The sequence below is a fragment of the Triturus cristatus genome, chromosome 6 (assembly GCF_964204655.1).
Source record: "Triturus cristatus chromosome 6, aTriCri1.1, whole genome shotgun sequence".
Taxonomy (NCBI): domain Eukaryota; kingdom Metazoa; phylum Chordata; class Amphibia; order Caudata; family Salamandridae; genus Triturus; species Triturus cristatus.
This window is the reverse complement of record NC_140589.1, coordinates 156,478,773-156,504,370: the sequence shown is the minus strand read 5'-3', so window position 1 is coordinate 156,504,370 and position 25,598 is coordinate 156,478,773. Positions and strand designations below refer to the sequence as shown.

The 25,598-nt window shown below is 45.0% G+C and overlaps 1 protein-coding gene across 2 annotated transcripts in view; it reads left to right on the top strand.

Annotated features, from left to right (window-relative positions):
• LIN9 (lin-9 DREAM MuvB core complex component) overlaps positions 1-25,598 on the top strand; it is a 490,456-nt gene that overhangs the window by 311,059 nt on the left and 153,799 nt on the right. For both annotated transcript variants that reach the window (XM_085610417.1, XM_085610416.1), the window contains one exon: positions 283-402. In XM_085610417.1, coding sequence (XP_085466543.1) covers positions 283-402 — 120 coding nt within the window. The remainder of the gene's footprint in view (positions 1-282; positions 403-25,598) is intronic.

Below are 25,598 nucleotides of genomic sequence, written 5' to 3'. Positions count from 1 at the left end.
GAGGTTCATCAGGAATACTGTGGATCAACTCCTCCATCTAGCAACAGTCACTGATACGTCAGAACATCTCTAGACCTAACCAATGACTCATTCAAATATTCGCTTAGGGTTTTGAATTTTTTTGTTACCAGCGATCACCCATCATCCCAAGTTGCCTGTTGTGTAATAACTTAAACTGTAAAAATTGCTTTACTGTTTTTTTTTTTTTTTTTGTGATTTTATTTTTTAAATAAAAGTTTAGCCTTCTCTTGATCAGTTATTATATTGGTTGTTTTCCTACAGAGCAATGAACCTCATGAAACAATGCCTATCTCTGCTTTTGGGCAAAAACAACGGCCTGCCCGCTTTTTCATGACTCCTCCTCGGTTAAATTATACTCCAACAGCTGAGTCGCCAATTACGGTAAGTGATGTTTGGCAAGTCTAGCAGCAGAAGGAATAAATGTCTCGTCAGAATATTGTGTATTTAAAGAGACCAGGAATGTTCAGTAGTCTTAACATTAGTCTGTGATAAGACTAGTGGGAATGCTCAGAAGTAACAGAGAAAAAATCTGATAAACTGTAGTGGAGAATAAATTTGTAATTTAATTAAAAAAATGGTTTTTTGCATAAACTTTTGTTTGTACCGGGTAAGAGAGGGTGAACATCAAAACACCATAGGATTTGTCCTAAACGTTATCAGGTAAGAAGGCAGATGGGTGTGGTGGTTCTTGTGTACACACAGTCAAATTGTAATTTCAAAGTAGGTCACTGATGTTTGGAGTTAATCTTATTCAAATTAAATGTTAATTTACTTATAGTGCAGTCTGATTGAGTAAAGTGAACTACTTGCGTGTCAAGTTAAGTACAGCTCATAGTCACTATGTGTTTGTCTCAAGTCCAAGATTTCAAAATTATTTTTACTTTGTGCAAGTCTTGTTTTGAACACGCTATACCAACTGTTTTTCTCAGTGTCTAAGATGTGGCTTCTTCAAGTTACTGAAAGGTTCAGATGATTTAGGTGTTAATGCCATTTTATGGGCATACTAAGTTGCTGATCAATAATGTTTATAATAAATAAATAATGGGGAGAGGATGTTGAGGATGCTTTGAGGTCGGCTTGAGCGGTCTACCTCAAAGCAGGGGAACCGGGTTTGAGTCTCTGCAACGATGATCAACATCCTGTGATTCTGGGCAAATCACTTAATCTCCCCGTGCCTACCAAAAAAATGAATGTGTCCATCTGTAACAAAACTGGTGCTCATGTAAAGCGCTCTGATACCCGTTGTCTCTGGTCTAGTTCCTACTATATAAAACTCTAAATAAATAAATAAATAAAAAAAAAAAAAAAAAATGTTTAATAGTTGTGGTGCACGTAACTTATATTTTCTTTGCCCTACTCTGTTCAAACTTGCTTAGTGAGAAGCATTTTCATAGCTTGCTTAACGTAATCTTGCCTATTTTCAATTCTATTCAACGTTTATTGGGTTATCCTCCAGTTTATCGTTACATGGGGAATACACTGCTCGGATGCACCATCTCTATTGGTTCAGATATAAAATTTCTCATTGCTACCTTAACCAGCATAGCTTTATTCCTTTTGTCATATGCCATTCAAGTGAACATTGATGACTTCAGACTCATCAAACCGAATAAATTGAGGAAATTGTATCTTTTGTTCAGTTATTGTTAAATTAGTGGACAATAATTGTCCACCTTTTCGACATTCATTGAGGTGCTTGTAAAAACGGAATAGCACTAACTTTTCTCCATTGTGGGATCTTAAGTAATATTCAAAAGCCATAAGATAGCTCTGTGGATATCTTTTATCCCAAAACACTCCCTAATGGAGAGAAACCTGAAATGAAAATGCTTGTGTAAAGGCAAAACAAGTGGAAGAAGTCGAGATTTTGACAGATGTACCCATAAAGGTACTCTCATGAATGTGGGAAGGAAATACATTCCTGCTACTTTCTAATTTACAAGTTGGGCCATCCAAAGACCAACGCTGTCCTTGATTTAAGACATCTGACCACATTTCTCTAAAAAAAAAAGTAACAAGCATTAAAAATGCAGTAGGTCTCTCCTTTTTATTAAGTTAAAGCAATTTGCTTTGCTATACAATACCATTAGCAAAGCAAATGGCTTTAACTTAATCAAAGGCGAGACCTATTGCATTTTCAATGCTCGTTTCTTGCGAGTCTCTGTATCTGTACCCTGCCTTCCGCGTCACGCCTGAAGCGTATAGTGCGCGCTCCTACCTTGCACGCTTCTTATGGAATATTGGCAACTGCGAGCTCCCCTTCTCCTGCACTCTATATGCGAACACGTTGCTATTGCAAGCTTCCTTTTGCTTGCAAGCGCTGGTTGAAAGATTGGCTGCGGCACATTTAATTTTGCTTGCACTCTGGTTGAAAGTTTGGCTGCTGCAAGTTTAATTTCCATTGCACTCTGGTTAAAAGCATGGCTGCTGCAAGCGTCCTTTTGCTTGCACTCGCTGGTTGAAAGCTTGGCTGTTGCAAGCTTCATATTCCTTGCACTCTGGTTGGCTGTTACAAGTTTCATTTTGCTTTCAATCGCTGATTGAAAACTTGGCTGCTACAAGCTTGCTTGCACTCTCTGGTCGAAAGCTTATGTGGTGCAAGCCCCCTTGCACTCTTGTAGAAAGCTTAGCTACTGGAAACTTCATGACTCCTGTGCTCTACCACACACGTCCCTAGTCTCGCTGCACAGTGGTGCCAGACTAGTGCGAGCTTCTATTTACACGCAGGCTCGTCTGCACACCAACCCACTGACCACCCCAAACCCTTGGTTGCAACACCCGATACTCCACTCTGAAGGATGGTGCTTTAAACGGACTCGGGCGGCGACGATTGCCCTGTCTGCTAGAGCCCTAGGACCCAGGCAGGCTGATGCTGAAGGTGGTGGGGTAAGAGTGGGCGGGGAGGTGCCCCAGCCCCTACTTGTTTGAATGTGCACTGATATTGCCCTGGTTACTGCAGGCATCCAGAGAGGGGGGTGTTACACGCAGCTCGGATTGCATCGGAGCTCCGAGGGCTGGCAGCCAGCCAGGGCCAGTGTAGTTAAGAAAGACAGCCCAGGCTCTGCAGCCGGCAGTCTCTGTAGGAACTTCTCCAGGGGGAAGAGCGCCTCTGAGCACCTCGCACAAGAGACACGTCCTGCTCCTATTTTCACATCAGCGCTTTGCAAAAACAAGTGATTTTTTTTTTTTCACGTCAAAATTTCATTTTCGACATCTTTGCAAGAGGCTTAGAGAAAAACTGCGCACTTTTGTTGTCGTGCACGTCAAAGTTTTGCTGCAGACATTCCGTGCTGTTTCCAAACAAGACGGTGCATGAGGTTTTCTGAAAACCTTGTGGGGTGCAAAGCATCAAAAGCGCCCTGAAGACCGCACCCAGGCACTTCGCATATGTGACCCTGTTTAAGGCTCCCCTGGTCAGATGTTGGCCTTCTGAACACAGGGAGTCTTTTTTTAACCAGCACACTATTTCGGGGTACATAGGGTTAGAGCTTTTCTGCACAGGACATTCAGGATTTTTCGGGGAGCAGAGGGACAGGGATACACCACAAGCGTGCCCCGTCATGGGAGGGACAGAAGATGTGCACGCGGAGACTGCCTTTACTGGCGGCGGGAAAAAAGTCTCCAGTGTATCACGCCGCCAGTAAAGCATCCAATCCCCGCGTGCACATCTTCTGTCTATTTTGTCTACCCGCGTGCACGCTGGAATCTTATTGATTCCAAAAAGCCTCTGCATGGCAGAGCAGCTCATGTGCTGCTTTTGCCAGGCTGAGACCTAAAAATGGCCACTTTTTAAACAATACTTTAAAACAAGTACATTTCATAGTTATTGAAGACCGTGTGGAGACTCCTTTTGTTTCCCACTTTTGGAAATTTTCCCCCTTGTTTTTCATTCTTTGCACTGGGGATCAATTCTTTCCAGTATAAAGTAGAGCTGATACGTTGAAATATATACCTAGAGCTATCACTTAATGTCTGACAATGCGCCGCCAAGTAGAAAGTCTCGAAGTCCGAAAGGGTCAAGCCCCCCCTCTTCTGTCTGTCATTTCATTATAGATAATGCCACTCTTTGCGGCCCATCCCCCAAATATAGTCCATGGATAGCAAGTTGAGGTCTTGGAAAAAGCTCAGTGAGATCCACACCGATAGGACCACAAAGAAATACAGCAATCGGGGCAGGGCTATCATTTCAAAGGCAACCTCCCTGCCATAGATAGGGCAAGTGTGAACCAGAACTCCGCGCTTGATCTAACTCCATGGACAGCCTTCCCCACATTACCCTCTAGGAGATCTGCAAGGTCATGAGAAGTCTCAACCCCTAGGTACTGCAGACACCGGGATTCCCAAGTCACACCCCTCAATCCCACCGGACTATCCCGGTTCGCTTACGTTGGAAACAGACAGGACTTTTGCCAATTAACTTGTAAGCTCAATATCCTCCCGAAATGTGTCAGCAACCCTTTTGTTTCTCTGAAGTACCCCTCACATCCCAGAGAGAGCAAGATTTCATCCATGTAAAGCACAATATGGTGGGTCTCTCCTAGTACTCCTATGCCCTGATGCGCAGTTCCGACCCTGGCATGACAAGCTAATGGTTACATAGCCAGGGCAAATAGTAAGGGAGACAGCAGGCACACCTTCCTGGTGCCACGCCCTACTTGGTAGCTCTCCGATATCCTACTACCTGACCGCACCACGTCTCAAGAGTTAGTATATAACAGGCGGGGTTCCACGCAACAAATCTCGGGCTCAGGCCTAATCATTGCATTATACTATAAAGATAGGGCTATTCTAGACTGTTGAAAACCTTCTAAGTCGACCGCAAAAATCATGGACTCCTCTGTCGTATGTGTCAATTTCCAACACCCTATGCAATCTCCTGATGTTAAGAGCTGTACTACCGGTGTATGAGTGTGTGCATGTGAGGCAAAAGGCTGGTGGCCAGAACTCTACTTAGGATCTTATAGTCTAGGTTTAGCATTGACGACGACTTGTAGGCCGTCTTATCGTAAGCAGGTTTTTTCGGGCTTAAGTAGGGGCACAGTCTGGTCTTCCTGTGTGGTCACTGGGAGCACCCCTGCTGCTGTATGCAATTCCACTAATCGGGAACCGAGCTCCTACACATAAGTGGAGTAAAATTCCACCAGCAGCTCATTAGTGCCAGGGGTCTTATTTCTAGCCATGGATTTTATGGCAACTCTAATCTCTGAGAGTGTGATATCTCCTTCCAGAGCATACGCTTTCTCCAGGGTCACAACCGGCAAGGCTATCTGCTCCAAAAAGGCTTCAGTGTCCTCTGCAGTGCAGGCCACCTTGCTGATATATAGATTAGTGTAGTAGCTATGGAATGCAAGGTTAATATCGGTTTGGCATAACAAGATGTCATAATTTTCTCTCTGAAGCTCTAGTATTACCGACCCCTGCCACGCTAGATCGGCAAGCCATGCTAGAAGCGCGCCGGTGCAGTCCCACTCTGCTTGCGCTCACAACATATAATTCCTATAGTCAAAGCACCTCAACCGCTCGACCTGATATTGTTTTCTTTTGCTTCCAGCAATGCCACCTGCTCCTCTGGATGTCCGATCTGTGCAATGTCATTTCCCACTATTGTTTCCCTCCATTGTTCTCGCTTTCTCCGGTTCCTTAACTAACTAGGCTGGTGTTTTTATTTGCAGCGTTAGAGTTCTCCATTCCTGTTACTCCAGTCTTCTCATTTTGCCAGTCTTCCATTTTTAGGGATTATTTTCATAGTGCCTCTAGTGCTTGTTAAAGTTATTTCAAAATCAATACTGAAGATTCTTCTGGAGGAGAGCCACCCTGCAACATTTAAGTACAGATATTTGACCAGTGAGCTTCTTTTTACATATAGTAACAATGAATTTGTCATCAATCACCCAAGTGAGGGACAAAGTATGTATCTGCCTTATTGTAGCTTAACATTGTAATATGCGAACGTCGATATTCCATATGTCCAGTGATGACGCAGTGTCCCCCACTTAGATATCGTGCTCAATTAGGTCGTGTGACCGCTTAACTTCTAATTTTGCCCCTCGTGACTAATTCATATCTTTTTTATAAATTGGTTGCTTGCTAGGGATCAGTGAAGAGATGTGATTTTTCCTTGCAGGACAATTCTTCGGCTGGCTAGGTATTAGCATGACGTGCTGAACATTGTAATTTTTAATGTTTTGTTGACATGGGCACAACCTCGCAGAGCCTCCTGAACAGCCATTTTGACATTCAAGAACATAAATATTGTCGAACCTTGGCATGCAGGCTGTGAATGTATTTCTTATGTTGGGGGCCTTGTCCCAGAGGGAGAGGGAGTTGTGTATAGTCTGCATAGGAGAGTATGTTGATATTGTGTGCACAGATGCCTTTGGTTGGAGGGATCATGTATACATTGAAGAGGGTGGAGCTGAGCGATGAACCCTGAGGCACTCCACAGATGAGCTTGCAGGCTTCTGTGGAGTAAAGTGTCCGGTTGACAGTTTGAGTTCTATCTGTCAAGAAAGAACAGATCTAGTGTAGAGCAGGTCCTTAGATGCCAGTCTCATGACCACGCCTGGTGGTGATTGGGTTTCAAATTCTGCAGAGAGGTCCAGTAGAATGGGGACTGCAGTGTCTTTGCTGTCAAGGATCATGCGCATGTCATCTGTGGCGGTAGTGAGTGGTTTTTCTGTACTTTGGTTGAGGCTGAGTCCAGGCGGCGTGGGGTTGCGGAGCTGATCCTTTACTGAGGTGATTGGTGAGGTGTCTGATTCTTTAAGACCTTGGCTGGGTACGGTAGGAGGGAGATTGGTCTTTGGTTGGAGGGCTTGGCTGATTTCTTGACCAGGGCGTAACAGTGGCGTGTTTCCAGGTGTCTGGGAATGTGTCAATGAATGCGTGGAGGATGAGAATTCTGATTCTTAATGCAGCAGTAGTATTTCCATCTTGGAGCACAGCTCACTGATGTCGTCTCGCACACAGTTTAATTTAATGCAGGATTGTATGAAAGGTCATCCTATGTCTTAAAATAGAAGACATTCTGTTTATGGCGTTAACATGATCACCATCTGCTCCCTGCAAATAAAATGTGATTGTTCCCTGAGTTTATCTAGTGCAGTCAAATGTATAATTTGCTCCAGTAAAGGTACACTTGTTGATGATTAAGCAGTACAGAAAACTCCTTCTTGATGATCATCCTTGATGTACAGTCATAAAACTTTCTAGAGGGTTTAAGAAAGAGATCCTTGTAAATAGCATGCTTCCCCTTCATTGGAGCTTGGCCCGGTACTGTCAGAATTGATGAATCTTCCTTCCGAGCCTATATATGAGGCATAGGTATAACAATGAGACATAGAACTTAACCTTTCTAGTAGCCATTACATCAGTCGATGGGCTTCAAGCTTTCCTTGCAGTGGAACCTTAAATGTTTTTTCATAAAGTCATACCCTTCCTTCTGAAAGTTGTCTGATTTTCATATGAATTACACTAAATCATTACCAATTGCCTTTAATATTCCTTCCACTCCAGCAAAAATAACCCTTCATCCCTTAGATGTAAAAAAGTCTTACATTTTTACTTGGACAGAATTAAAAATAAATATTTATTTATATATTTTTTTAACTTTTGTTTATTGAGATTTTCTTGGAATACAAAGTTACAATTTTTATCATCCAGCGAGATATGAAGTCTCTAACATCTAAGAGATTGTTAAACAAAGCAAAAGATAAACCAAACAACAAAGACACAGAGCTCCTCTTCAAGATAAGAAATAGTTATAGCAACTGTTCACAGAATTATATTTCTTGTCTGTAGCCATCAATATGGAATAATTGCATTTATGTATATAGTCCCCTAGTACGGCCATAAGTCCTTGGTGAAATATGAGGGCTGCGCACTGTTCCATCACGAACCTGTTCGAATCACGAATTGTTACCTAGCAAGGCCATTAGTCGTGCAGTCTGTATTGTATGTTCTATCATCAAGGACAGAAGCCGAAAGTATGTCAGTATGGGTCCACAGTTCCAAGCGTGAAAAGCCTGCTTGATCCATAGCGTGTCTGGCACATGTGTGTGGTATTCTGGGATCCAATTTGGCCAGTAGATATGGTGTGATGTATGCTCGGTGTAAATATTTAGTGTCGTCATTTATGGCGATGGGTATTTGACACATCATGTTTGTTTGCAGCAATATAACTATATCTGGTCTGTCAGGGGAAATCCTAAATCCTTTTCCCAGGCCTTCTGCGCTTTTGATCCGGCCACTGGACGAAGACTTAAAGATGTGTGGTAAAGTCATGACACTAGATGCGCCCCATCTGGTGCTGTGATGGTCAATGTAAGCAGTGGGAAATCCACCGGCTCCCCCGCCGCGGTAGGGAGTCCCCCATTCATGGAGCAGCACACCCTGCGCAGGAGAAATTTGGCCATATATGATGCATACCTATTTAAGGTTGGGTCTTCCACAGTGAGTAGCTGCAAGTTTGTGAAAGTCGCCCACAGTTCGCAGGCCATAATGAGCCAAAGTGTGTTTAGTGAGTGTTTCAGTTGTAGGGGGCAGCTAAGGGTTATTAGCCAGCAGTATATGCGGAGAGTACAGAAACTCTGCGTGTAAGTATCTCTGTAGCTTGGACAATGCCCAGCACGTAGTAGGCAAAGTGTGGATTTCGGCTGGGTTTCTAGGTAACCCCTGTGGCAGTATGACTGAGAGTGAGTTTGGGTGGATCTGGGAGCATTCTGTTTTCAGTCAGGCATCCATATGTTTCCAATAGTATGTAAAATGTGTTTGGGCTATCAAAAAGTATAAATAAAATCTGTGACCCCCAAACCCCACACGTTGATACGGTAGTACTTGTGTGTTCCACCCAATGCTTGGCTGCCCATATAAGTCAGGTGAGCAGTGCACGTAATGTGTCAAAAAAACTTTGTAGGGAGGGTGATAGGGGATATTTAAAAAGAGAGATAAAAAGTGTGAAAGCACCACCATTTTAATGATGGCGATTCTGCCAGCGATAGAGAGTGGAAGTTTGATCTATCTCTCAATGTGTGTTGTGAGGTTATCAATCGCCGGCCCGTAATTGAGCCGAATCACCACTGGGGCACTACAATGTAAAAAGATACCCAAATATTTGGGAGGGTCGGTGCACCTGCGCAGTGGAAATACTATATCGACCTGGATGGTGGCTGGAGTCGACGGGAAGAATTTTGATTTGCTCCAGTTAATAGTTAGTCCAGAGTATACTCTGAACTGCACTACCTCTCGCAGCAGTGTGGATAAGTTAACGTTTGGTTCCCTCACAAATAGCATCATATCGTCCGCATAAAACAAGGCCACGAGTGGCCTGGGGGAATTTCAAACCTCACTAGATGTCTCTCCTGGATATTTCGCGCCAGGGGTCCATAGCAAGTATGAACAGAATGGGTGAGAGTAGGGAGCCCTGCCTGGTGCCCCGCGTGAGACTGAATTGGGAACATTTTTCGCAATTTATTTTAAGGCGAGCTACTGGATTTGCGTATAGGGGCCAAATTAGACTGGAAAACCCAACTGGGATTCCTATCTTGTGCAAGACCGCATATAAAACGAGCCATTCTAGAGAGCCGAACGCCTTTTGTGGCATCTAATAAAATTGCTGCAGCTGTGAGGGGCGGGGGGGGGGGGAATCCAGTTGGTTGAGGACCACAAAGTGTGCGCGCAAGTTAACTGTGGTGGACCGGTTAGGGACTAATCCCGTTTGAAAGGGTCATGTGATTTTTTTGAGTAGTAAAGAGGCGGGTGGCCAACATTTTTATTAAGATTTTGTCATCTTGCTTGAGTAACGATAGTGGCCTATACGATGTGCAGCTTTGAGCCGCTTTTAATGGTTTAAACAGGAGCGTGGTTATAGCTTCTCGCATAGTGGGGTGTGGGTGGGAGAGCCCTCCCGCAAGGCCTCTGCACCTGTAGAAGTCGAGGAGCCAATATGGTCTTGTATGTTTTATAAAATGTGCCCGTTAGGCCTTCCGAGCCAGGGGCTTGGCTACTGGCAAGGACATCAATCGCTTGCTTAATTTTGTCCTCATCTATGGGGGCAACCATGAATTGGCGCTGCCCATTGTATATCCAGACCATGGCCTCCTCTTCCAGGTAATCCATAAGGGTCTCTCCAAGTGGGGGGTCGCGTGTAGTGTAAAGTTTAGTATAATAGGCTAAGAACGCCGTAGTGGTCACATCCCCCTTCAGCAGCGTTGTCCTGTCCTCCGAATCTAGCTGTGTTATATATGATTGGTGATAGGGGCGAAGTAATCTGGTGAATGTCCTACCAGACCGTTCTCCTTCGCCGTATGCCCATGCTCTAGCATACTTGCCCAGGTAGTGCACCTTGCATGCCGCTAATTCATTGAACTCCAGTGTCGCTCGGTCATGTAGCGAAAGGGGAGGGGTGGGGTCAATAGTCTGTCCGGCATCAATAGTCCACGCTGCAGAATCTATGTTCCTGAGCTTCCCCTCCACTGTCTCAAGCTCCCTGAGTAAGGACTGCAATACTCCCGCCTGTTTGGCTATACACACCCCTCTAATATAGCCCTTAAATGCTTCCCACAGGGTGGACTGCTGTTCCATTGTACCTACGTTTAATTGGAAACATTGCCGAATAGCCTCCCCAACCTCGCTATGGAAAACCGAATCCAACAATGCCTCAGCCGGTAATCTCCAAGTCGAATGGGGACATGCTACACTGGGAATCTCCAGCGTTAGGAGGACAGGTGAGTGATCTTATATTGTGCGCTGCAAATATTCGATGGCAAGGACTGCTAGCAGGAGTCGGGGGTGAGATACCAGTGGTCTATTCTCGACCATGGGCCATGTGGGGCCGAATAAAATGAGTAATCTCACCCTGTGGGGTGCTGAACTCTCCACGAGTCTTTAAGGAGAGAGGAATGTAACAGTGAGGCGAGCGCTTGTACAGCATGTGGTTTGGTGATGTCCTGAACCAGTTGTATCTATTGCGAGATATAAGGTTAGGTTAAAGTCTTCACCCATTAGTATATTGTCAATGTCGAAGTGTGCAATGTGTGCAGCGATTTTGGTAAAATACTCCGTAGAGTCCACATTTGAGGCATATACATTAATCAGTAGAAGCGGGTCATTTCCCAGTATACCCATGACTAGGAGATATCTACCATCCTCGTCCGCCACCACTTCCTGCACGCGGGAGTGTTTTATCAACTAGTATGCATACGCCCCATGAATATGTGCTATAGTTGGCGAAGAAGCGATTGGCATCCCAAGCGGTTGCAAATCAGTGTGAGGGGAGAGGTGCATAGTGTGTCTCTTGCAAGAAAGCCACCTGGATGGCATGGCTTGTCATATATGTCAAGACTTGGCATCCTTTACAGGATAAGCATTTGTCGCAATCCCTCTTGTTTCGCGCTTAGCGGGGACATATAAGTGGCATGTTATAACATGCAGTGTTATGAGAATGTGTGATATGCATATAATCATTCAGCCTTGAAATCTTTGCTCTGTATCTTAACTCGTGTAAACCAACAGTCTCTAAAGAAACAATCCCCCCCAAATCCCCCTTCCCACATTGGATACGAATGAACCAGCACCCGGTGAATCCTGTCATAATCCCTAAAAAGGAAACTTATAGTCAAACAGATAGGAAGAAAACTTCCTTGGGGGCTAGGCAAGACTCCCAGGAGGTCACCCTTTAAAGTTTAGATGAATGCGAGTGTTCTGTACCGCCTTGCACACGTAGTTGCCGCAGGTATATATTGCATTTAGGAAATCACAGACGTCCATCAATGTCCAATCGGCCCAGTCTAGCTCGGTCCTGGCATGTAAATCAAACAAATAAAGGGACAGGGCACAAATTGAATAATGCTGATAAGGTTGTCAGCCATTATTATGATCCTGTCTCCCCTTCTTCTCACTGTACTCTGGAATTCTTCCTGTTTTGGTATTGATTCCAGAATTTAGTGGCGTATTCTGGTGACTCAAATGTGCGCATTTCAATTTATTTGGATGCGTAGTCGTGCCGGATAAAGCATGGCATAGCTCACGCTTGCCTTTTGCAATGTTCGTTTGATGTCCACGTACTTTTGGTGCACCTCTTGCACCATCCGTGTAATGTCTGGGAATAGCACCAGCTCAGTGCCTTGGTTTGTGATTGATCCCTGTTGGGCAAGTCGAAGCCCCGCGTCCCGGTCCTGGTAGTTGAGGAGTCTCGCTATTATTAATCTTAGAGGTGCCCCCGGCGACGGGTGTGGTCCCAGTGTTGTGTGCTCTCTCTACTGCAAACGTTTCGTAAAAAGCCTCTCCATCGAAGATGTCCGTCAGGACTGTCTAGACAAATTTGGCCATTGGGCCAGTGTTCGTGGACTCGGCCATACCAGGAATACAAATGTTAGTGCGGCGCAAGCATGCCTCAATCTTCTGCTTTGGAAGCCATTGTTTTAAGTAAGCGCTCAGCTTTCAAGTCTCTTGCTAGTAGAAGGTTGCGAGTCCTCCTGGTTCGATACCCTCTGTTCCAAGTCTCCAATGCGGGTTCCGCGTTGCTCAAGACTTCCACGTATATCAGCTAGACGGGTAGTGAGTGCAGCCAGGCACGTGTCAATGGCTTTGAATCCAGCGCACAGCTCCACCATGATGGCGGCTGTGCCGTCGGGTGCGGTGGCATCGGCACTCGGACGTCCCTTTGTCTCGCCTCGCCTGGGGGGGGTCATTGTGGCATCAAAGGATAGTTTGCGCTGCTTGGGGTTGTACGCCCCATCATGAAATTCGGCCACTGGCAGCAGTGGCGGCGCAAGAATATACACCTCTGTAGGCCCCGGAGTCTAGGCCAATGATGAAGATTCGGTGCTTCAGACTCGGAGGCAGCACAAGTGGGCAATGTGGGCCGTCTTGGTGTATCTGTGTGGGCCCGTTTTACGCTGTAAATATGGCAGCCATAGGGTGGGAAGTGCATCATATTCCACAGATGGCTGCCGTGGGACAGGCTCAGCAGTTTACCCCTAGTGCATCCAGCTGTGCGTGCTGATATTTAATTACTGCAGATGCCGAACACTTCTGCAGGGGGAGGACTTGGTGCAAACCGCAGCATGGTATTGGGGCCTGGTAGTGGCGTTGTGTGCTGGTCCGTCTCCCAGTCCTCTCTGTCTCCGGTGTCTCCCCCGCCCCATCTATTCACTTTAGTTCATCGCCACAGCCCATTTCCGAGTGCATCGGTACAGTGCGCAGCAGCACTGGCTACTCCGCTCCAGCAGCAGATGACTCACACAGGCACTCACAGAAGCGTAGGGCCGCATTTTCCGCAGTCCCGCGCACCCGAGGCCCTGCCTCAGGCTCACTTGGGACCCCTATTGTCCAGGGGCCTCCGAGGGCCGTGTTAGGCCCAGGGGATCGCAGGCCACAGTGTCGTCGTTTCTGGACCGATATAGGGTCAGTTAGTGGCTCAAGTTTTCGGCCACACTCCTGTGACACCTCTTCAATGCTAGGTGCTCCTTTAAAGAGGCAGTGAAGTGACGGGTGGTAGATTGCGTGGCCGGCGGCTCGGAGTCAGGCGGCCATCTTGGTCACCGGCTCGGCCATTCCCCAACTAAAAATAAATCTAATCAAGTGTTTCGACAGGGGATAGTTTCCTGTATTTCCCTATAATGTCAACTGACTAACCTAACACACATTGCACATGAGGAAAAGCAACTTCTGCCGCTTGGCTAAAAGAAAGCCTGTATTGAATATATATATATATCTGTGAAAATCTGTCAATTTTCTCACTAAACACCAAGAACAAGATTCTAGAGCACATGTAGTAGTTGAGCATTCTCTAAGAAATATTTAAATGAAGTCTGGTTTGTTACTGACAAGCTTTCACATTTGTATTGCCTTCAAAATGAGCTTGCATTCTCTTTTATCTATTTCTACGATTGAAGATCCTACAATAGAGAAATAAATTGTTCTCACTTATAAAACTATTCCTGCATCATAGGTATCTTCATTGAAGTCCGATGCAGACCCACTCTCTTCACTAATCTCTTATTCTAAATGCTGAATACATTTTCTAATACTGTCAGCAAATTCAGCATGTCTCCTCGAAAGGAACTGAGGCTGAGACTCAACTGCCATTACAAAGCACTTCATTTTTCCTTTTGTAGTCATTTAGCTCATCAGGCTGCCTTTTTTACCTTTATATATGTGAGAAAGTGCCATCTTTCTTGCATGGTATGCCCCCACTTTTTACTGAATTGCTGAATGTACTTTGACTGAGTGTGCCCTGGACTCCTGCCAATCAGGTGCCCAGGGCCTATGTTCCTTCCCTAAAACAAACCAAAACCCAAATTGGCAAACCTTGGCCACATGTCAGCCCCTGGTAAATGGTACCCTAAGTACCCAGGGCTTTGTGACCCAGGAAGGCCTCTAAGAGCTGCAGCACTCCTTGTGCCACTCTTAGAGGCCCTGTACCCTTACACACTCACACTGCCTTTGCAGGCTGAGTGTTTGGGTGCAAGACAAAAAAAAAGTCGACATGGCACACATCCCTGTGTGCCATGCCCATCACATACACTGCCATGGCATACATCAGTCACCCCTCTAGCTGGGTGCCTTATGCCAATGGTGTGGGCACAGGAGCAAGAGCCCTGTGCCCCTACAGTGCCCAGGTCCATTCCTGAGCCCTGTAAGTGCAGTGCTGCCATTTAAAGAGTACATGGTGCTGGGAGCTCTTCAAACACGAGCTCCACAGCACCATAATGGCAACACTAAAGACTGGGAAGTTTGGTATCGAACTTCTCAGCACATTAAACCCACACTGATGCCAGTGTGGGATTTAATGTACCCAGCACTCCAGAGGGCATCTTAGAGGTACCCCCTCGAACCTAACCTACAAATCCACGTCTGCTCTGAGGCTGCCTAGGCTGCCACCCAGCAGACATGTTGCTGGACCCCTGGGTAGGCGAGCCCCTGCTCTCCTGGTCCTGCAACAATACACATCCTGGGCGAGGTGCTAAATCTCCTCCCCCAGGATGGGCAGGGGGAAGCTTCAAAGGCATGCCGCCTCTGTGAGCTTCCCCAGGCCCCTGCAACCCCCCACTCTGGCGGGAAGCTTTGGCCCGGAAATCCCAAATAAGGACAGGGGATGTGCCAGCCTGCCAACCCCACCCCTCAGGTGGGGGAGGGGAGGTGAAGCACATCTCCGGGCTCTCGCCATCTTGAAGATGGGGAGCCCTACCCAATCAAGATTAGGCTACTGCCTCCCTCCCACAGGAGAGAGGCAGGATAGAGGGTGTAACCACACCAGGACAGGGACCCCTTGGTCCCTGCCCTTCACCTACCTGTAACGCCCCTAAATCTAGTATTTAGGGGCACCCTGAACCTTCCTTCCCCAGATTCCAAACTACGAAGAGCAAGAAGAAAGAAGACCTGTCCTGCAGCTGCTGAAGAGGAAGACACCAACTGCTTTGGCCCCAGCCCTACCGGCCTATCGACCCTCGAACCTGCTCCTGCTCCAGCCCGGCATCTCTTGTGGCTAGCAACCTCACCAACCCCGGAGGACCTGGCTACCTTTTGGCTTAAGCCCCTGGGACTCCCATGAGTAGAGGCTCTACTCGAAACCTGTCTCTAACCCCTGGCAGCAGCCCGGAACCGCGAACCCAGCACACTCTTCACCAGCCAAGCCTGGCCAGTGCCGGAGTGAACAAAGACCCTGAGGACGACCCCACGGCGACTGTGACCCCGAGTCCGGCACCCAAGGACCTCCCTCGACACTCCTGAAGAAGCCTGCAGCCTCAGAACCAGGTGCCCCCCCAACCGCGATCAACAGAGGGTAAGATTTCCCGACACCTAAAGGCACCCCTGCACGCGGCGCCCCACGGCCCCCTGTGCCCAATCCCGGGGTACCTACCTATTCTCCAACTACCCAACTTACCTCTCGAAGTGGTGGTGGCACCTGAAGAGTCCTCGTCCCCGAGCTTGCAGTCTTTTTCCTAACCGGAGATTTCCCATTGAAATCCATTGAGCGCCCGAAGGCTCAAAAGCACTCTGCACCCAGCCGCCCGAGTGGCCCTGGCAGTGAAAACTCTACTCCTTCCTACTTCCCCACTTGCCCTGAGTAAGTGACCAGGAGCCCAGCTCCCACAGCCGCGTGGCTTGCCAGTCAGCAGCCACCAAACAAGGCCCCCCTATCCCTCATAGGATAACATTGGGCCTAACTCTCTCTGCACCCGGCCGCCCTAGAGCCGCTGAGGGTGAACCAACTGTACCTATCTGACCCTGGGAGACCCCTGAGTCTGTGCCCAGAACCTCAACTCTGCCAGTCGAGTACTTCACCCTAAACCGCAAACTCTATTTTCCTCTTAGGGTAACATTGACTGGCTTTTTCCTGAAATTTCTTCTAAGTGTGGACTTTTCAATTCTTCAAATGTTCACCAAAAATCAGCCGAGTGACAAAAACGAATTTACTCACCTGTTCTTAGGTGAGCTCCCAGTGCTGGATCTTAGTGCCCTGAAAAATCTCTACAACTGTACTTACCCTTAACTCCATTTTCTTCCATAGGAAACCATTGACTGTTTTTCTGTGAAATTTCTTCTAAGTGTCGATTTCTGCAATTTTTAAATATTCTTCAAAAACCGTATAATATCTGAAAACGTAATTGCTTACCTGTTTTGGATAAAGGTCCCAGTACTGAGTCTAGGCACCCAGTACTGGATTACAAAAGTAACGAGAACATACTGAACCTGCATTTTCTTCCATAGGGAATCATTGACTGTTTTCTCTGAAATATTGTCTAAGTGTCAACTTTTAAAATAGCTAAATATTAGTAAAAATCATTACAGTACTTAAGTCGACTTTCATCACTTGATTCTGAGAACTGACCCAGGACTGAATCTAGGATCCAGTCCTGGAATTCCAGTAGTAATCTAAAAAGTAATCTGTTGCAAATAACTTGAATTTACCATTGAGCTCAATGTATTGTTGTGTTTAAAAATAGAGTTGCCTACTGCAACCACTTGTAACTGTTTACTAAAGTCTATTGCATATTGCAAAAGTATTTATATGAAACATCTGCTGTTGAGAAAGTATATTTTAACTCCAAGTGTTGGTTCTAAAATAAAACAAGCATATATTTTTTTATATATAAACCATTGGCCTAGAGTTCAGTTATTGAGTGTGTGAAACCATTTGCTGACTGTGTGTGTACAACAAATGCTTTACACTGTCCTCTGGTACTGCCTTACTGCTCGACCAAGCTACCACTTTAGAGAGTAAGGTCATACCTAACTTTAACCTCTGTCAAACCCTGGGGGACTGTGGACTCTGTACACCCTTTACCTATTAAGGAACAGTATATACAGAGCCACTTTCTCAGAATATACTTTCATTAGCTGCTGATAGTGTAGTCTGTATGTTTGAATTCATGGTATAGTGTTGTAATGTAATAGTCTTATGTATTTTTGACTTGAAAAGTAAAACTTTGGCAATAAATTAGCCTGTAAAGGCCAAGGAGGTGATGCCTGCATTTTAGAAATTACAGCTTATTACCTCTCACATATGAAAGTATGCTCTTATATATGAAGATTTTTGAAGTTCAGTTTTCTGAGGGAACGCAGGAATATTCTATATTTATGAATTCAGTGAAGATACCCATGTTGCAGGGTTATGATTACAAGTAACGTTTCCTTGTTTGCCACAGAACTTCCTCTGATGATCATCAAAGGTAGAGTAGATCTGTATATGCTGAGGTGCTGGAACACACATTTTCAAGATTTATTTTAAACTTTTCTAGTTTTTCCACTAAATAGAAAACATGCTAAAATAGGCAACATTCTTGTCTTCTTTTTTATAGCCACTTTTCCTCATACAGTATTTTAGACTGAAACACCGCTCTGAAAAAGAGTGAACTAATTAACTAAAAGCAGAAATGATGTCCTCTAGTAAAAAGAATACACATGGTGAAAAACTGGCCCGCTTCTTTAGCAATGTTGGATGCTGTACTATCCCAACTTGCCCAGCAAAGTGACAGTCTGTCTGTTTTATGATCTGTAAGGAATGCCCTAGACAAAATTCTACGTTCTGCAAAGACATTTTTGGCTGAAAACAACAAATGTTTTTTGTTTTTTCTGTTTTTCATTTGACCTCTTTGGCCGTGTTTTTAATTTTTTTTCTGAAAAAAGTGTCTTCTATTCATGAAATAATTTAGACAGAGCCTCAGCACGAACAATGATTGGAGCTGAAGGGGATCAGTCTTGCAAATAATTTATCTGTGTGTCCAGTGAAGAGGAGGTTGGAGAAAAAATAAAGTGATTCGGATCCAAAGTTACTATGAGGGATGATACTGGCTGATTCTCTGGTGGTAGCTACACCAAAAAAGGAATACAGCGCTGTGGCTGTTACCAGCCGCAAAAAAAGAGCAAAAGATGGTGTGTCTCAGAATATGACTTGCCTTGCCACTGCTGACATCCAACATCCTATCTGCATCAGGCATTCACCTTGTCTCAGATATACCTGCTTCACAGCACATGCACATCAAAAAGATGCTAGAGCGTCCTTTCTAAGACTCATCTTAGTTTGGTACACAGACTGACTTCGTCATGTGCATTTTAAAGGCATTTCATTGGAAAAATGTGCACACACCTGTCTGGAATTAAAGATTAAGAAATAAACTCATCAATGGGGTCCTTTTCAGCTGCAGAAGACCACTATTTAAAGAATCGAGTGAGCAGCCTTCTGCAGCCGCAGGAATGACTTTAGAAAAGCAGTCTCTCAAGGCATACTCCTGCTGTTAAGCAACCCCATTCAAAGGGAGTATTCTCAATTATCCAGTATTGGGGTATCTTTCATAGATTCACATGCTTGAATCATCCCCGCTGTCGAGGTGGGAGTCTCACGGTACAAATAAAATATATATATAATAATAATAAAATATCATACAATGGGCTAAAATGGACAATAAAGTCACTACACTAGCCTATCCTTGTCCTTTTGTAAAAAAGAACCAAATTTGGAACACAGCCAATCAGGCTCCAGCACCCTCTAGAACACTCCACATAGAGGCAAGTCCCTCAGATTTTCTACCGCACGTCGTGTGACAGGGAGTCTCCCTGAGCTCTGCTCAGTTTTTCTCAAAGTTTGCTGAATACTGTGAGTACAGGGTGTCTGAATCTTCAAAGAAAGGATTATTCTTGCCTTGTGGTTCCTGTGGGAAAAAGAGATTACATTTTGAGGATCCCCACTAGGAGTGTATATACTGTTTGTATCCTTCTCATAAGGTCAAGGACTGCAGGATTTGTACAACTTTTTCTTCGAAGACCTTAAAGGATAGAGAAGACAGGTTATTGATCTGGGTGGAGAAATTGAAAGTGAGATCTGAGGTGGTGTCTGAAGAGGATGATAGTGAGAGCCTCCCAGCGTCTAAGAAGAGAGATAGATCTGAAGATCCACCTGAAAGCTGGCAAAACATCCAAAACGTCTCACCATGAGGCTGGCCAGTCTGCCTCTAAAAAAGAGAGACTTTCTTTCTCTTCCGAAGGAAAAACTGTGGAAACAACAAAAACGCCACTTAAAATGGCATTGAAACAGTCCAGGACTCAGTCTGTCAGATCCTCGTCGTCGTCAAAAAAGACCCCGTCGACAAAGAAGCCACCTCAGAGTTCGTCGACGCTATCTCCGTCGACGGAAGAACCGGTAAGATATGTACCGTCGACGACGCAGACTAAATCGCCTCCGCCGACGACACCGTCTACAATCACAGTCTCGCCTCAGTCGACGTCCCTCTTGTCGACAGCACCATCGTCGACGGTCCCATTCTCGTTGACGCTCCCACCGTTGACAACGGTCCCACTCTCGTCAACGCTTCCACCGTCGATGAGGACTTCCACTTCGACAAAGTCGACGACAGGGCTTCCTTTGACGACATCAACGTCGACACTAACATCTGTAATGGGAGCTTCAGCTGTCCCTAGGTCTCATTCCATGGTCATCTCGTCAATGATCATGCGGAAAAAGCCTACTTCACTACAAGTAACTCCTATTTTATCATCTAAATTAGCGTCTACACTCCCGTCTACGAGGGGCTACTACCACGGCTTTTCATACATTTCTCCCTTACCTCCAAGACATATTTTGGAAGAGTCCGAGGATGATTGGCTGTTCAGTCCTGCACGCAACGCCTCTCATCTTCATGGCGAATACAAAGAGGATGATGATGATGAGGAAGAAGAGTATTATGAGCCTTATCAAACAGTACAAAGGCCTCAAGTTTTATTGCCTAATCAGGAACCTGTGGTGCAGATGGCCTTGACTTTAGTACAAGACTTGGCAGCTATGCTGCAAGATCACCATACTAGTTTCCCAACTGCGGCTGACCCCGTTCAAACACAGCCTTCTCCTCCATCTATTTTGCATACTTCAGGTTCATCTGTTCCAACTGCTGGGTCTCAGAATATTGTACCTATACCACAAGACGAAGGGGCACAAGATGATGACGAGAATGCGGTCGCTGAAGAGGGCGAACTCCCTAAATCGCCAACAACCGTGGTTGAATGGAAGGATTATGTAATCCCTACATCCTCATCGCCAGTTCCTCAGGCAATTGATTCCCCTCCAGAGGACATCGGAGGTTTTCATGCAATCATGGAGAGAGCAACGACACCATTTCAGCTACCTATGCCTGTTAAGCAGTTCGACTGCTTTCTCTATGATTTTTAAGATCAAAGCAGGAAATCTGGCTGCGCCATTCCCATAATCTACCTTATTTGGGATACGGGCGTCAAGATTATGAGGAACCCTCTCTCTGTACCGGCAATTCTTCCCAGGATTGATAAGAAATATAAGGCCCCGGATGATGCCCCTGCTTGCCTGTCCGGTCATCCTAGGCCTGACTGTCATCTCTCAGGCTGCTCAGCACAGGTCCAGAAATCCATCGGTACCGATCACTGCGCCTCCTGACAAGGATGGTAGGAGGCTCAATATATAGGGAAGAGGTTTACCACCATGGCAGGTGCTTCCGTTCGTGCCGCTCAATGGCAATCCTAGGGAGGTATGACCGCCAAATGTGGTCAGACATTGCTCCATACCTTGAGTTTTTATCAGAGGATAAGAAACAGGAGGCAAGAGAAATTCTCCTGGAGGGGGAAAGAGCAGCAGCATCTTGACTACAGACGCGTCTCATGAAGGATGGGGTGCGCACCTCCAAAATCTCTGCATAAGAGGGAAATGCTCCAAAGCATTGTCAAGAATGCACATCAACTTCCTGGAGCTTTGAGCAATTTTTCTGGCTGTACAGTCTTTTCACCCAAGACTTCAGGGGTCATCAGTTCTCATAAAAACCGACAACACCACTTGCATGCATTACCTAAACAAGCAAGGGGGGACTCGCTCTCACGTCCTATCTCAGGACACGCAAAACATATGGAAGTGGCTCCTTTCTCATCGCATTACTATAAAGGTGGAGCATCTGCCAGGAGTAAACAACACTCAGGTGGACACTTTGAGCAGAACATCAAATTCTTGCTACGAATGGGAACTGAATCAGTCAGTCGTGGAACACATTTTTCAGATGTGGGGCAGACCCAACTTGGATCTCTTTGCCTCCAAAACAAATCGGAAATGCCGATTCTATGCCAGTTGGGACCCAGAGAAGGGCTCTTGGGGAAACGCCTTGTTGATGAGATGGACTGGGATTTTCGCCTACACTATTCCCCCCTTTTGGTTGCCCCCGAGGCTTCTAAGAAAACTAAAGCTAGAACCGTGCCGAATGATTCTCATTGCCCCACGATGGCAGCAACAGCACTGGTTCAGAGAGCTTCTCCTACACTCCGAATGCAACCCATTTCGCCTCCCCGTGTCTCCAACTCTATTGACAATGAGCAAGGGCCAGATTCTTCACCCGCATCTTGCCTCTCTGAAGCTTCATGCCTGGCTTCTGAGCTCACTGAATTCAAGGAGCTTAAATTACCGCAAGACTGTAGGGATATACTTGCAAAATCAAGAGCTTTTTCTACTCTAGAAACCTATTCTCTGAAATAGAAACGTTTCTGTTCTTGGTGCCGTGATAATAATACACAGCCCCTGCACTGTTCTCCGGAGAAGGTTCTCCCTGAACTTCTTTCACTAGCTAAGTCCGGACTCATGTTCGCGTCTGTTAAGCTGCATCTGACCGCAATCTCGACGCTCTACTGGCGGCCCATCTCTCTGCTCTAACCGTTTGGTCGAGCAATTTTTGAAAGGTCTCTTCAGAGCTTTTCCGCCCATTAGAGCTCCTCCCCCTGAATGGAGGCTTAACCTGGTTCTATTACTGCTCATGGAGCACCCATTCGAACCTGTGCACAAAGCTGAACTTAAATATCTCGCCTGGAAAACTGCTCTTTTGTTGACGATTACCTCTGCTAGGAGAGTCAACAAAATTCAGGCATTTACTATCAAACAAACAACCATACGTAAGGTTCACCAATGACTATGTTCTCCTAAGAAATAATCCTACATTCATTCCAAAGGTTCCATCTTCTTTCCATCTTAATGAGCCCATTATTCTACGTACTTTCTTTCCCAAGTCCTTCCATCCCGGCTGAGAAGGCTCTACACACTTTGGATATTAAAAGGTGCCTTAAATTCTACTTATCACGAACTGTATCCATCCGGAAGTCGGATCAGTTGTTTGTATCTTATGGTGGTCAAAAGCCAGGTACAGCAGTAACAAAGTCAACAATTGCAAGATGGATTGCATCGGCGATTCAATTTTGCCATTCTAAAGCTGGAAGTCCTCTGTCCATGCAGCCTAAAGCTCATTCCACAAGGGCTGTGTCATCATCTACAGCGCTTTTTGTCGGAGTGCAGTTGGAGAAAATTTGCCGTGCTGTAACCTGGAAGAATGTACACACTTTTACATGGTATTACTGTCTTCATCTGGCTACAGAAGCTGAGTCAGCAATTGGTCAAGCAGTGTTACGCAGCCTTTTCAAATAAGGTAAGTCTCTATTGAGAGGTGACTATCTTGTTTCATGCTTTTGAATGCTGTCTCTTGTAATTGTTAATGTTACTAATGTCTCTCTCATGTGATATGGCATATGGTATAAGTAACAAGGTGTCTAATGTAGTCTGTATAATGCCCACCATCCGCTAAGGAACTAAGCTTTTTACTGCTAGCTATTCTGATTCAAGCATGTGAATCTATGAAAGATACCCCAATACTGGATAAGAAAGCAAGTTACTTACTTGTAACTTCAGTTATCTAGTATTGGTATCTTTCATAGATTCACATGCGACCCACCCTCCTCCCCGGAGAGGCTTCCCTTATTACTATGTTATACTTACTGTCACTTGTGCTACGAAAATCTGAGGGAGTTGCCCCTCTGTGGAATGTTCAAGAGGGTGCTGGAGCCTGATTCGCTGTGTTCCAAATTTGATTCTTTTTTACAAAAGGACAAGGATAGGCTAGTGTAGTGACTTTATTGTCCATTATAGCCTATTGTATGATATTTTATTACTATTATGCATCTATTTTATTTGTACCGTGAGACTCCCACCTCAACGGCGGGATGATACAAGCATGTGAATCTATGAAAGATACCAATACTGGATAACTGAAGAGACAGGTAAGTAACTAGTTTTCTTATCTCTACATATCAGGAAATTGCAAGTAAAGGTGGCTGCTAGATAATGCACGGAATGGGTAACTTCCTATTTTCCACCGAAGGATATGAACCCTGCTTTTGTGGTATGACTGGTTCAGGAAACTCAATTGCTGCTGGAAAAGAATGCAATAGAACCTGGTACCAAAGAGCAACAGAGCAGAGTTGTCTATTTTCGCTCCTTTCTGATTTAGGATCTCATGCAGGAATTGTGTCCTATTATAAACCTGAAAAGAAGGAACCTGTGCCTGAAGAGGGAAATATTCAGGATGTTGTCTTTCCATTAAACCTTTCCTCCTCTACAGCAAGGAAGTTGAGTTTGTGCTTTATTTCGAGATGCCTATTCTTTTGTTCCCATTTGTGCCAAACAAAGAAGTTTCCTATGTTATAAGTAGGGTGTCCAGTTTTAGGTTTAAACCTATAATAACTGATAAAACCCCATCGAATGGAAAATAGCCCTCACCAGTGTAAACATATGAGCACTGAAAAAACACCTTGCGACCACAAACTAAATGACATTTAATAAAAGGAAAATGGGAGTGAAAGCCATTTTTATTTCTTCCTGGAGGGGCCAAAACAATGTAACTTTGTTATACAAGGCAGCAGCAAGAAAGACTGGGCTAACATTCTGCTTGAGTTTTGTTGTTTAGGGTTGTCACTAAAATATTGTTTCTTCTTCCTTCTGCTTTTTTGAATTTTGTAGTCTTTGGTCTAAAGATGCTGGGTTTAGAAGCATGTTTTAGCTCAAATTTAATTATCTTAGAAACTGTAGAGAATCAGGAAATATCAAAATCACATTTGATATTTTGGCTATGTTTGATTCTTTCACTGATAGGTAAAATGGCTGGTTTCATAATAATCTTTCCCATATGTACCATCACATTTACCCACAGGCAGAGAATGGGTAAAACCCTTTGAGACATCAGCCCCCTTTTCTAGCAAATCCGTATTGATAGGTGAATTGTCAAACACCCCAGACTTTAAACATCCAGTGCAAGGTGTAGTAACTGGTATATGTGAAAAGAGTGCTGTCACCAAGCATTTGAGATAGTGGTGAAAACATGACATCAGACTTTGGAAAACATGGAACGCAGTGTCACTTGGAATTCTGCTGCAAAATGTTTTTACCAAGTTCAACAAAGATTGGAGTGACATTGTTGGTATATGCAGTAATTCAGCTATGTAAGTGACAAAGCTGTATGAAGACCTGTCAAAATAGACACCTGAGCTGAAGTGCTTCCCTGTAAGAGATCCTTGCCACTTGCTAGATGGCATGCTGAAAGCGTCTTTACAATCTTCAGAGTTAATGGAAAATGCTGTTGATTTTGTAGTCCATTCTGGTGCACGGTTATATTATGTGTAGTAACTAAAATGCAAGTTTTTCTCATATTGTGCTGTGTGGCATCAAAGAAAGAGTCATCCCAACTTTGTCATTTAGCCGGTGGTTCTTAGTCCTAGAGGTCATGAATGCTATATTATCCATGTGGTGACCGTTACAGAATATTTGCTTAGTGATGATGCCAAAGGCAAGAAATTTGAGGATCTTTGGTCTCATATTGATGATGCATAGAAATGTCCCTTCACCAACCATGGCATTTGAAGTCAAGTAAGCCTCACTGAGGTACCCTGCACAAGTTCTAGATCCCTTTTGTAAAGGGGAATTTTCTCAGGACTTTGAAAAGTACTTCTTCATTTTTGACGCTTCAATAACTGAGGACATATGAGCCCAGTTCAACGCATTTGTTGCAGAACCTGTCCCAGAGCATCGCAATCTTCAGTTGCCCCTGTATTGGCATAGAAAGCTATGTCAATGGCCAGAGTTGGCAAATTGTATACTGGCTGTTTTGGCATTGCCCATCTCCAATGCCAATGTTGAGAGGGCTTTTTAACGATTAACATTTACATGGAAAGGATAGAGCGAGCACACTTAACCAAAGACTCACTAAAAAAGTATTGTATGGTGTACTACAATAAGTTTGATTTGCAAAACT